Source organism: Musa acuminata, chromosome BXJ1-7 (genome assembly GCF_036884655.1).
Source record: "Musa acuminata AAA Group cultivar baxijiao chromosome BXJ1-7, Cavendish_Baxijiao_AAA, whole genome shotgun sequence".
In the NCBI taxonomy this organism is placed as follows: Eukaryota; Viridiplantae; Streptophyta; class Magnoliopsida; order Zingiberales; family Musaceae; genus Musa; species Musa acuminata.
In genome coordinates, this window is record NC_088333.1 from 39,197,342 (window position 1) to 39,209,170 (window position 11,829).

The following is an 11,829-nucleotide window of genomic DNA, read 5'->3' on the forward strand; positions in this document are numbered from 1 at the left end:
AACTATTTCCAATTAAATGTATCTACATTAAATGTATTTACATATGTGGGATGATCATTATCAAACACAAATAAAATCTAAAAACTTAAGTTATTAACTTATGGATCACACTCGGTACACATCACCCAACTCTTTTAATTCTTAATCCTTTTCTCACTCTCCATCCTACGCACCAATGTTATCCTAATAAAAACATTGTTCTCCCCAACATTTGCAGACAAACCAGAATTACTCAAGAAATTAGATAGTGCAGATTTCATGCACTCTATAGATCTTAAGCTTCCATCACAAAAGAATAATAAAAAAAAAGCAGGTCAATTGCAAGACCATAATTTTGTCATGCACCCATAGAAATTAAGAATTAATAGGAAAAGTTGATCCTTTCGATGTGATTTCTATTCTATGTCTCACTCATAACTCAATGGATGAGATTAAGAACACTAATGGAATTCTATTTGCTTAGCATTTATATGTGAAAGATATATGATTACTTATCATTGATCACTACCTCATACACTACTATTCACCTAAGCTTCTTGGGTACCCAATCTCTTCGCAAAAGCTCCTTTGGACCTCTAACGCAAGCTCTTCCACACTCAGTTGGCATTCGAGTCCAATCTGCAAACAACAAGAACATGAGATCGAGGAAGTATAAGGAATCAGACTTCTCTTCCACTACAAGTCTTATGATCGAGGAGAAAAAAAAATGATGATCGGTTTCTGAAAAGGAGAGATATGATGCTTGGTTGCAGGGTGCAAACCTTGATGACGAAGGAGTAGAGCACGGTGTCTTCCATGCTGCTGATGTTGAGGTGGAGGATTTCGAACGCCTGCCTCTCGAGGACGGTGATGATCTTGACCACCTGACCCGGGATGCGCTTGGAGAGCGTCCTCAGAAGCACGTTGGAGCCGGAAAGCTTGGCCTCGACATCCGCGACGGGGGAGTTGCAGCAGGCGCCGAGCTCCTTGACCGTGTCGGGGCTGCTGGACGTCGGTGATGATGTCAGCTGGAGAAGCGGCCGTGGGCTCGGAGTAGGGCTGGGGCTCAAGCTCTTACGCTTCTTCTTGGCCTCCAGGGAGTGCAGGACCTGCTGCAGCTCCTTGATGAACTCTATGGCTCCTCCGATGATGGATGCTTGGTCTCCCTTATCGCACATCACAGAGATCAACCAATCAATCGGTGAGCGCACATCAGGAAACACGGAGAGAAGCGAGGGAGGACGTGGTTTACTTACCCTCTTGATGTAGAAGGAAGGGGTGAGGGTGCGCAGGACCTTGAGATGCTCGTTCATCTGCCTTCTCCTGTTCCTTTCGACGGCGATGTGGGACATGGCTGCGGGGGGAGGGAGGGAGGGAGGGAGGGGAACTGCAGCTGAAACCCTAACCATGACCACATATTAATACCGGTGGTGCATGCATGCAGGCAGGCAGGGTGGAGGGGGAGCAGAGAGTGGAGTGGGGGTTGCGGACCTCGAGGGGGCATTCAATGGCGTGGCTGCGCCCTCGTGAGCGGAGTGGCAGCTACTACTCCGAGTGGCCACCACAGCACGCACGCACGCACGCACGCACGAGAAGGGGTGGGTTTGACTGCACTCGCTGATCACAAACTTGGACCGGCTTCATTGATAAGGAGGAAGGGAGAAGTGAGTCACTGCAGTCGCGAGGAAGACGATGATGATTCATTCCGTGGCATTCACTCCACATTCACGCTCTCACGGGTTTCTCCCAACCCTAAGCATGCAAGCGCTTCTGCCGTGAACCCCCCTCCCTCCCTCTTTCCTTCCACCGACTCATGCCTCCATGGACGCATGGCCTGCACGTCAAATAATCACATCCTCATATCATCAGCTCATTTCTCAGTGTAGATTATTCCGATTGCATCTTGATTTATATAGTTTAAACAAGATGCAGTAATTTTTAGATATTGTTTCATCTTACATATCTAATGAAAATTTTGGCATAAGTTAATTATGATATGACTTGAGAAGCGGAAGGCGAGAGTTTTCCCTCTCTTTTTTTTTTTTGCTTTATCAAAATAAATAGTTATTATTATTATTATTATTATTATTTGCATATATTAATTAAAATATATGCTAGGCTTCATGTGCAAAGATATATAAACAGAGATAAGAGAGAGGACCTGCACTGGATTCATGCCAACTTTGATGGAGCATAGGTTTTACCTAAAAATCCTGCACAAGTTGATACATCCACATAAAGATATTCAAAATAATAATGTAATTTGTGTTGTTTTACTGCTCACTTTATGAATAAATATAGCATGAACAGATGTCATACCTCCTGCTATCAGGCTTTTTTAGGCTCTGCATCCAATTTATGCTGCTTCATTCCTAGTTGTGATTATGACAAGAATGCAATTTTATCATCCCAGCTTGCAACATAACCAACTCCGATTAGGGTTCGAATAGCATCAATAATAATCTAAAACTATTTATCATGACAGCAGTAAAGGAGATGCGTTTAGGAGTCTTCTACCATCACAAACTTCTGGCAAAGGTGACTATGATAACAACAATATGGTGAACATTTTTGCTTTTTCACACAACATACAAATATGCTGAGCGTATCATTTCAACTTGGAAAAGAACACTTTTTTTTTTACATACATAATGTCACTTTAGAAGAGGGATTTCTGCTGTGTCATGCGATCAAAGCAAGTATATTACAATAATATGACAAGTACATGTGAGCAATTTGTTTGTAGAAAAGAATAATACATCCAACCTAGTTAGGCATTGGTGAAGAACCTGAGGTGTTGGCATTTAAGTCCCAAGAGTCCATCCATCGCATGCTCTTATTCTCCAAAAGACATGTACAAGAGATCCTTCGATAAGAGAGCATTTCGGCTCCCACAGAGCTTTCACAGTAACTTAACAAAACAAAGCTTTCAAAATGTCCCAAAAGAAATCTAACCTCCAAAGATTGACTTTTGGATCAACTTAGAACTCTGTGCCTTGATTCACTGTTTAATATGAAGAAAATTTGATCAGCAACTTTTAGGACACTTGTGTTAAAGCATTCAGATAATAAGTTGTCCATGATTAAGTATACTACATATTAACACAGATTGCTTGTTGTGTCTGTTCCACCTTGTGATGCTGACGCACAAATGGATAAATAGCATGATGATCAAAATTTTATGCAGTCAACATGTAATTAGCACAGACATCACTTAGCACCCTCATCCAGATTGTAGAAAGCAAATAACAAAAAAGATGAAGGAACTAGATTTCAGCGAACAAGCCCCATATGTTTTTTTTTCTTGCTTTTGAGGGATTCTGAAAACAATAAATAAAAACTTCTTGTATCAAACTTTTGGAAACAAAAAACAAAGATTGTGGTGCATACGAGGAGTTTATTTATGTGGAATAGCACCCGTATCCTGCTCAAGTATCCTGCTGTCAGAGTCTTGCTTTTTTTCCCTAGGATTTTTGGAAGCACAAAGTTAAAGCTTCCAAAATTTTGAAACAATGGAAACATCTTCAAGGTAAAAGAAAACAAATCAATATGAATTTTCATAAGTCACTAATTCTTATTTTATGTCCAAAACATCAAATAGAAATGATGCGGAACAATATCTTAAATCATAAATATTTTAAATAAAAAAGCATTGTATCTGTATATTACCGCCAAGAGATTTCTCGAAGTTCGCCAATTGAGTAAGAAAACCATGATTAGGGGCTAATATGTGGTCGTTTGCTCCTAACTAGTGACAATGCATCTGAAAGACTCATCCGATGCTTCATCAAATAAGAAACAACAACAGTGACACTGTAAAATAACTATTAGCAGCTAGTTGATTACAGAAAAAAAAAGTGCAAGTTTTATATTTTTTCAAATATTTAGAACTTCCACACCACAAAATGAAGATTTCCAAATATCTATTCTTTAATTTAATCCCACAGCATTTGGCATCAATCCAGAGTCTTTCAAGATTGCTGCCAAAAAAGTATCGCATACCGCAACTGGCATGCCAAGAAAACATGTTTCCTGTTAAGATACCTAACTATATGCCACATGAATTGCAATACAACATCCAAAGAAGTTTGAATGTATCACATTACATACAATGAAATTGCTGTGGAGATCTGATGCTACTTCCAGCCACATAAAATCATAATTATACGTAAAATGAGAATCACAAACAATGATGACTCAGAATAGCCACCCAAATATGACTACCTTCCTCATATTGCATATCAATATAAATGTAATACCTAGTACGAATACCTGTACCACAAACTAGAGCTGAAGCCCAACTACAGTAAGCCTACACGATCGTATGTCAACCAAAACTATCTCATACAAGATTTGAAACTTAACATATGCTTTGATGAGTCCTAGTAAATTTATGAACCAAAGAGAAAATACGCACAATTATGAATCTCCATTGGAACCACCATCAATAGTGCTTTCTTACCAGGATTTGCATTTGAATCCTGCCATACTTTATCTTGGAAATTACTATTAGATTAGTTAAGTTATATATTAATGCAACCTGAATTTCATCATGCAACCTTGATTTAATTGCTGAGATGATGTACTACTAACAATTTTAACTAATACTAGTCCTTGATGATTAAGACCCTTTAGGAAATGATGAGATACATAGTCTTCAATGAAGATGGTTGATCAAGTTAGCGACACATTTATATTCTGATTGTAATCAATATTTGCACATCTGTTATGCATCAAGAATTATGTAAATAAAATTGTGTGTTTGAATATGCTTGAAACATTCTTGTTGGTTGTTTTGAGGATACTCAGATAAATAATTGATCTAAGTATGATCTCAGACAAATAAATACAAGTGAATCCAGATCTTTTAGGCCTGAAAAATACTGTTTTTGCATCCGGATGTTAGCTTCATGCAAAATTATAAAAGACCTTGGAGTTTGAAACTCACAATGCAATTTTGAATCAATTACTCCATTATTCTTTTAAATAATATTTTAAAACCAGATTAGCAGGAAACAACAAACTTACCTTCTTGACATTCCTGCAAAGCAATGAACCAACACGCCACCACCTGCACTTCTAGCTTCATCGATGAAACTAAAGCATTCAGCAAAATACTTAACCAACTCTGTGCCTGGGGTGTCAAACACTAGATACAATAAAAAAGGAAAAAAAAATTAGTCCAAGAATTTTATATACTTAAAGTAAGTTGTGTATTTATCGAGGGATAAGAAATGCACATATGTTGGTTTCAAAGAACTTATTTCTTAATAAAAGTGTTATTAGAACTTCTTGACATTTTATCGCTACCAATTATGGGATAGAGATGGAAAAATAAAACATCTCTATGTTTTGCATCATCTTTACAAGAAGGGCACATTAGATTCCTTATATAATATATAATGATAAGGAAATCAAAACAGAAACAACCTTCATAAGCAAGAGAAGAGACCTAATTTAAATGACATAACTGGCAGATATTAAATTGGTGATAGATATGTTTGTAATCATTCCCAAGTATCCAATACAAATTCAATCTGACTATATCAGAAATCAGGCTTAAAAAAATTGCTCTGCGTTATAGTTTAACTGTCGAATTGAACCTTTGCTTAGGAAAGAATCTGAAAGCTTTTCAATATGATGCCAAATGGAAGAGAACCTAACTTGCAAGAATAGGAAACACATTGGATCTGAACAATGCAGGTCACCGTTAGTTGCAATGTTGCCCAACTTCAGACCCTCTTCCGCCAGCTCAGGGCAGAGTCAGGGCCTAAGCGGTCCTACTTTAGCCTTCTTGTAAAGGTCAAAGGCCAAAATACTGGTTGGGTCAGTACGATTCAGCTCAGGACACTTTGATGCAACCGTCACATGAGTCAATCCAGCAGAATTCAGTGCAAAAGAACACAATCTGGCATCGTTACAAATCCTCCATGGTTTTAAAGGAGATCTATTCAGTCTTGGAAGAGTATCAAAAGATCAATTATAATTAATAAAAGATCAACAATTATGACAACTCTGATAAAAAAAAACCAGTAAGAAAGGAACTTTTGGTTTGCTGGACTTACTAACAAGAGAAAAGAAAGGAAAAGTATGGTAGGAGGGATTAGATAATCAGTCTTCAAAGCAATATTCAGTCTTTGAGGGATTAGATATTCAAATTTCTAGACATTCAGGGAGCATACAAAACTTTAATTGACATTCTTTTACTTTCAACAAGACCAAATGGAGACTGTTAAATCAAAATTAAATTAAGTCTACGAGATGAGAACCAGAGATCATAGTAGCATTGACAATCATACAGAAAATTTAGTGATAGCAATTCTTGAACATCACTGAGGACTCACAATAAAGCAAAACTAAAACTAATATGAAGAACTGAAATAGTAACACAAATTATCAGAAATTAAGTTTCAGAATAAATACAAATAACAGATGGTGCCCAGTGGTGAATCTCAATAATTAACGCCCCCAAAGCAACAAAATAGACAAATTTGAAGTTCTCGGATACAAGCAAGATATTAGTTATTGGTAACCCAATATTCATATTAAAGCACACGTTAAGAAGGCAATAATCAAGAAACTTTCTAGTTGTGGGTCATGCAATCAACCAATTTAATATGCACAGAACAATTCATCGAACCATCAATCTTCTTATAGACGAAGTCGTTAGGAAATGCAGGATCCAGGGATTTGGCCACTGTTAAGATATGGGTGATGTTCAAGTCTTTCAACGCTGACTTGTTAAGCGCTGCGCCAACTGAACCCAAAAACAAACCCTGAGGCAATTGAAGCCGGCAAAGATATTCAAGTATCAATATCAGTTCCAAAATCTAAATCCTTAGAAAAGCTAATAAACTCGTATTCGATTGCACTTTTGCTCTCACGTTACCTCCTCAATCTGACATGGAACGTTGTCCTCCCTGGCATATCTTGCAGCGCAGAATGCCTGGACGCAGGCGAGAATCCTACTCCTTTGAAGCTCATCCATCTGAGACATGTTTAATCGGATGCCCAGACAAAGCTATTGTTATGTGACAGTGAATTAGGCAGCCAACGGCAGCGTCTCCCTCGTCACAGAGTCTTCCTAGTTCGAGAGAACGAGAGGAAAAAACCCTAATGTATCCGAATTCGACCACCACAGAAAACTTACCCACACATCGAACACAAGACACAAACAAAATCAACTCAAGAGCCCCAATTTTAAATTTGGCTTCGACAAAGAAGTTAACAAACAATTAAAGCGCAAGTTAATCCGCTTCTGAAATAAACATTGTAACCAGACCTAGAAATTCTAACCAAGAATCTAATGCTAAAGAATCGAACACTGAAAGCGAACTGTGACGGCTTCGAAGAGAGTGAACCCCAGAAAGAAATCAAACCATATAGGGGCAGAAAACTGACCTCGTGTCCTCAGTCCTGCATTCCTCTGCCTCAAGGCTGCCTTCGGTCGATCGATCGAGAGAGAGAGAGAGACCGGGAAGGCGAGAGGAGCACCGATTGGGGGGGAGGCTTCGGATGGGTAGGACACACCAAATATATGCTGGCGTGCTCATTTCGTGTCTATTATTAGCCACACAACCAGACGGTGAGAAACTGGGTATATCGACGCTTTGGTGCGTAGATGGTTCCGATAGGACAATTATTAGGGATTATGACATCCGACCCGATTAGGATCCGAATTGGATGTTGGATTGACACGATCAGTCATGTTCTTTCCCTCTACGCTGTCGGTCACGTGCAACATAACTCGGATCCATCGTTCAATTATAAACATCCGACCCGATTAGAATCCGAATTGGACATGAATTGACCCGATCCGCTCCCACATGCGCAAGAACTCCGATTACCCGCCGTTGTTGACGGGTAGACGCACGTCGTCACGACGAGCGAGTTCTTTGGAGCCGCTTTGGTCTTCTTCCACCGTGCAGCTTTTGCTTTTACTCCTTTCACGAGCGAGTTTGTCGCGAGACGCGTACAGATCTCACCGACCGCCAAAAGAAGACGATGAGTCGCTAATGGCGACAAGAGTGAGTTTTGACAGCAAAAAGAGAAGCGTAGAGCATCGTTCGCCATGGTAGCCTGTGCTCCCTGCGGCCGTCCTCTTTTGCTTTGCTTCTACATCAACCTACCTCCCTCCAACTCATTCTCTTCCATAAAATAGATTAGATTGCCTCCGCTTGCCTTTTCCCACTCCCGCACACAAAAAGAAGGTCCAAAGTGCTCATGGAGGTCTCGGGCCGCGTCTCGTCTGGGAGAAACTCGTTGCCGCTGCTGCCGAGGTCGCCAGCGAGGAGGAGGGGGGAAGGCGGAGGAGGAGGAGGAGGAGGGGCAGAGGAGGCAGGCATGGAGGCGCTTGGGAGGCTGATGAGGCGAGTGAAGCCCTTCGAGCATGTCGGCCTTCTGGGGTTCGTCGTCTTCACCGCCGTCCTGTTCCTCTCGCTGCTCTGCTTCGCCCACTTGGACTACAGCTGGGTGTGGCCCGGTGGCGGAGGGTATCGGGGGTTATGGATCTCTGGGACGAAGGGTGGCGGTGGGGAGAGAGGGAAGAGCCACGGCGGCGGCGGTGGAGAATGCGATTGGTCCGAGGGGGGGTGGGTGTGGGACGAGGGGTATCCGTTGTACGAGTCCAAGGACTGTGGTTTCATGGACGAGGGTTTCCGCTGCTCGGAGAACGGGCGACCCGATCGATTCTACACCAAGTGGCGGTGGCAGCCCGCTGGCTGTGATCTTCCCAGGTTCCTACTCCATTTTTTTTGCTCTATCGTTCCTATTCTCTATTATTCTAGGGTTTCTCTTCGATCAGGAGCTGAACTATTTTAGTGGTTTATTGTCTAATTTCTAGTTGCAAAAATCGTTCCTTTTCTTATTAGCCACATCCTTTTGCTTCCTATCTTTCCATTTTCCAAGCCAAGAGGACAGAGAGGATAAGAATATCGAACTTTGGTTTCACTCTGTGAGTCTTCACTCTTCAGAATATGAATTAGGAAATTTCATGCCGCCTTCTGTTGTCGGTGCATTTATAATTGTTAGCTGCCAACTGGAGTTGGTGGGATTAATGCAAATTACCATTTGGTTTAATCTGGTTTTTGTCGACATGGGTGTGGAAGCACTAGCTAATGATAAAAAAGAAATCTTGTTTGACTGCGTGATCTTCGCTAAAAGAGTTATGGCACTCACCAATTTTTTCAGATTTAACTCACCTTCAATTCTTCAAATATGAAATTTACATCTTTGCTAAAAAGACCTATTTACATTTTCCAGCAGTTTGTGCTGGTGGCATTAAAATCCTTGATGTAGACCCTGAAATATGAAATTTGATATTTTTTTTTCCCTCGCTGGTGAGACCGATCTTCGTTGCAAAGCATGCTGACTAGCAATGAGTAGTGAAGTCAGATATGCATTATACCTTTGCATGGAGAAAGTGGCTAGTTTTTTAGCCATTGCCATGGTGATACTTGTGCAGATGTGATGGCACGATTTCACTTTGCCTTTAATAATGTTTTTTATCGATAAATTAAATTTGAAGTTTGTTACATAGAGATTATATGTAATAATGTAAAAGTGCTTAATCGTTCTAAATCTTTTTCTTCATATCCAATGTCAGATTTAATGCAAAGAAGATGCTGAAGAAGCTAAGGAACAGAAGGTTGGTGTTTGTTGGTGATTCGATAGGGAGGAACCAATGGGAGTCCCTCCTCTGCATGCTTTCCATGGTGGTTTCTAACAAGAGCTCGATCTATGAAGTCAATGGTAGCCCAATTACAAAACATATGGGATTCTTGGTTTTCAAATTTGAAGAATACAATTGCACTGTGGAGTATTACAGGTCACCGTTTCTGGTTCTCCAGAGCCGTGTCCCACCAGGGTTACCGGAGCAAATTAAGACTACACTTCGACTGGATGTCCTGGATTGGACATCCACCAGGTGGAAAGATGCTGATGTGCTTGTCTTTAACACCGGGCATTGGTGGAACTACGAGAAGACTGTTAGAGGGTGAGTATATAGTTATAATCACATTTGCATCTTGCCTAAATATGTCTTATCTGGAGTGAACTAAGATGGGGATATTCTTCACATCTGTGAATTATGATCTGTGGGGAATGAGGTATTCTACTATTATCACTGCAACTTGTATCATTATTACATAGGGCCTCACTATTTTATTTTCTAGCCTAATTTATTTTCCCATCTATATGTACACTATTTTTTATATTCGTTTTACAATGATACTTATATAAAAATTATATATGTTCATACAAACATTTCTATACGACTCAATTTGTGGGCCTGCTTCTGCTTGTCTACATGATAGAAGAACCTCCAAGTGCTACCTCTAGTTCTGTTGTCTTTTGGACAAAATGGATGAAAAAGAAAAAAAAAACATGAAGGAACAAAGATGAGATATGGCAATTAATAGAGTCATTCGATCTCTACAATAGCTTTCCCATGACCCAAAATATCCTTGAGCCTTGAAGTTTTTCTTGAGTAGGACTAGTACTTTCGTGCACAATACATATATTTGGGGATGTTGAAGTATAGACAATAGGTTTGACTAGTATTTTGCTTATAATAAGTATATTCTCTGATTCAGGGGTTGCTACTTCCAAGAAGGTAATGACGTGAAGATGGAGATGAGTGTTGATGATGCTTTTCGGAGATCAATTCGAACATTATTTGAATGGATCCATAAAGAAGTCGATAAGAGCAAGACTCATGTTGTCTTTCGCACTTACGCTCCTGTTCATTTCAGGTTTGTACAAATAAAATTTTCATTCTTCCCCAAAGATTTTTTAATAGTTTTCATTTATTACGAAGTAATTATTTTCTTAGTGAGAAAAGATTTTAAGAAGTTTGTATGACTGGTTGCAGAGGTGGGGACTGGAAAACAGGAGGGAGTTGCCACTTAGAAACACTTCCTGATCTAGTTTCATCTACAGTATCATCAAAAGCATGGGCTCATCTGTTGGAACCGTTTAGGAATATGCCCTCGCCAAATTCATCTATGAATCAGGCACTAGAGTTGGATCTGCTGAACATAACTCAGATGACAGCTCGAAGGAGAGATGGCCATTTATCAGTATTCTACCTTGGTTCTTCAGGACCTGCCCCCCTCCACAAGCAGGATTGCAGCCACTGGTGCTTACCCGGGGTTCCAGATACATGGAATGAGCTACTCTATGCACTCATTTTGAAATGGGAGTTGCAGAAGCATCAAAATATGACCATCTTGAGCACGGCCAGAGTAGAGCTGGTACAGTAAAGTTCAGCTGTCAAGACTGCTAACTTGCACAAAGCTTATACAGGATGGGTTTGCCATTTATCTTTGTGGAACCCTTGTTGGAACTCTGGACCATCAGAAAGCTTCTGATGTAAAGTTCTGCTATCAAGAGTGCTAACTTGCACAAAGTCTCTACGGGACAGGTTTGCCATTTATCTTTGTGGAAACCCTGTTGGAACTCAGGACCATCAGAAAGGATTACTGGCATATAATTTCCATATACCTGTCGATACAGATTGCTCATAATAGCTCATTACAGTAGCAACAGAAGAGATGGATACACTTCACTTACTATCTTGTAAGTTGGTAATTGCTGTTCTGGTTGTAAAGCAACAGCAGTGTGTTCTACAGATGGCACTTAATAGGAGTTTTGGAAAGGCTGGTTAGCATTCTTGACTTTGTCTTCAGTCCTGTCAATGATATGGCTACATGAGAGTGTGTATATATATATATATATATATATATATATATATATACACACACACATGAAAGGCGCTTTAGTGCTGTCTTTTTCAAACATCATTTCAAAAATAAATAAATAAATATTTTTTATTTTTCATACAGTGAAGGA

General features: G+C 40.0%; 2 protein-coding genes across 38 annotated transcripts; one reads left to right on the forward strand and one right to left on the reverse strand.

Moving 5' to 3' along the window:
* Positions 1 to 361: 361 nt before the first annotated feature.
* Positions 362 to 7,533, reverse strand: LOC103992438 (transcription factor MUTE-like). Of its 37 annotated transcripts, none has more exons than XM_065192894.1 (11): positions 7,381 to 7,533; positions 5,008 to 5,128; positions 3,370 to 3,443; positions 2,935 to 2,983; positions 2,769 to 2,814; positions 2,299 to 2,392; positions 2,141 to 2,192; positions 1,471 to 1,813; positions 1,236 to 1,372; positions 762 to 1,145; positions 362 to 618 (listed from the first exon to the last, which is right to left on the reverse strand). In XM_065192894.1, the coding sequence occupies exons 8-11, from the start codon at positions 1,481 to 1,483 to the stop codon at positions 520 to 522; spliced, it is 633 nt and encodes a 210-aa protein (XP_065048966.1). In that variant the 5' UTR covers positions 1,484 to 1,813; positions 2,141 to 2,192; positions 2,299 to 2,392; positions 2,769 to 2,814; positions 2,935 to 2,983; positions 3,370 to 3,443; positions 5,008 to 5,128; positions 7,381 to 7,533; the 3' UTR covers positions 362 to 519. The 37 variants fall into 37 exon arrangements, with proteins under 37 accessions (XP_065048966.1, XP_065048965.1, XP_065048969.1 ...); XM_065192893.1 differs by having other exon boundaries at positions 2,769 to 2,820; XM_065192897.1 differs by lacking the exon at positions 3,370 to 3,443 and having other exon boundaries at positions 2,299 to 2,351.
* Positions 7,534 to 7,865: 332 nt separating this feature from the next.
* On the forward strand, positions 7,866 to 11,817 carry LOC135679304 (protein trichome birefringence-like 10). The gene is made up of 4 exons (XM_065192860.1): positions 7,866 to 8,714; positions 9,584 to 9,973; positions 10,572 to 10,730; positions 10,850 to 11,817. The coding sequence occupies exons 1-4, from the start codon at positions 8,203 to 8,205 to the stop codon at positions 11,238 to 11,240; spliced, it is 1,452 nt and encodes a 483-aa protein (XP_065048932.1). The 5' UTR covers positions 7,866 to 8,202; the 3' UTR covers positions 11,241 to 11,817.
* Positions 11,818 to 11,829: the final 12 nt, after the last annotated feature.

Coding starts and splice junctions, on each gene's coding strand:
- LOC103992438 (XM_065192897.1), bottom strand. Junction 1,146..1,235: donor CTTCCTTCTACATCAAGAGG/GTAAGTAAACCA, acceptor ATGTGCGATAAG/GGAGACCAAGCATCCATCAT. Junction 619..761: donor TCTACTCCTTCGTCATCAAG/GTTTGCACCCTG, acceptor TGTTGTTTGCAG/ATTGGACTCGAATGCCAACT.
- LOC135679304 (XM_065192860.1), top strand. CDS start 8,203: ATGGAGGTCTCGGGCCGCGTCTCGTCTGGGAGAAACTCGTTGCCGCTG. Junction 8,715..9,583: donor GCTGGCTGTGATCTTCCCAG/GTTCCTACTCCA, acceptor ATCCAATGTCAG/ATTTAATGCAAAGAAGATGC. Junction 10,731..10,849: donor TACGCTCCTGTTCATTTCAG/GTTTGTACAAAT, acceptor GACTGGTTGCAG/AGGTGGGGACTGGAAAACAG.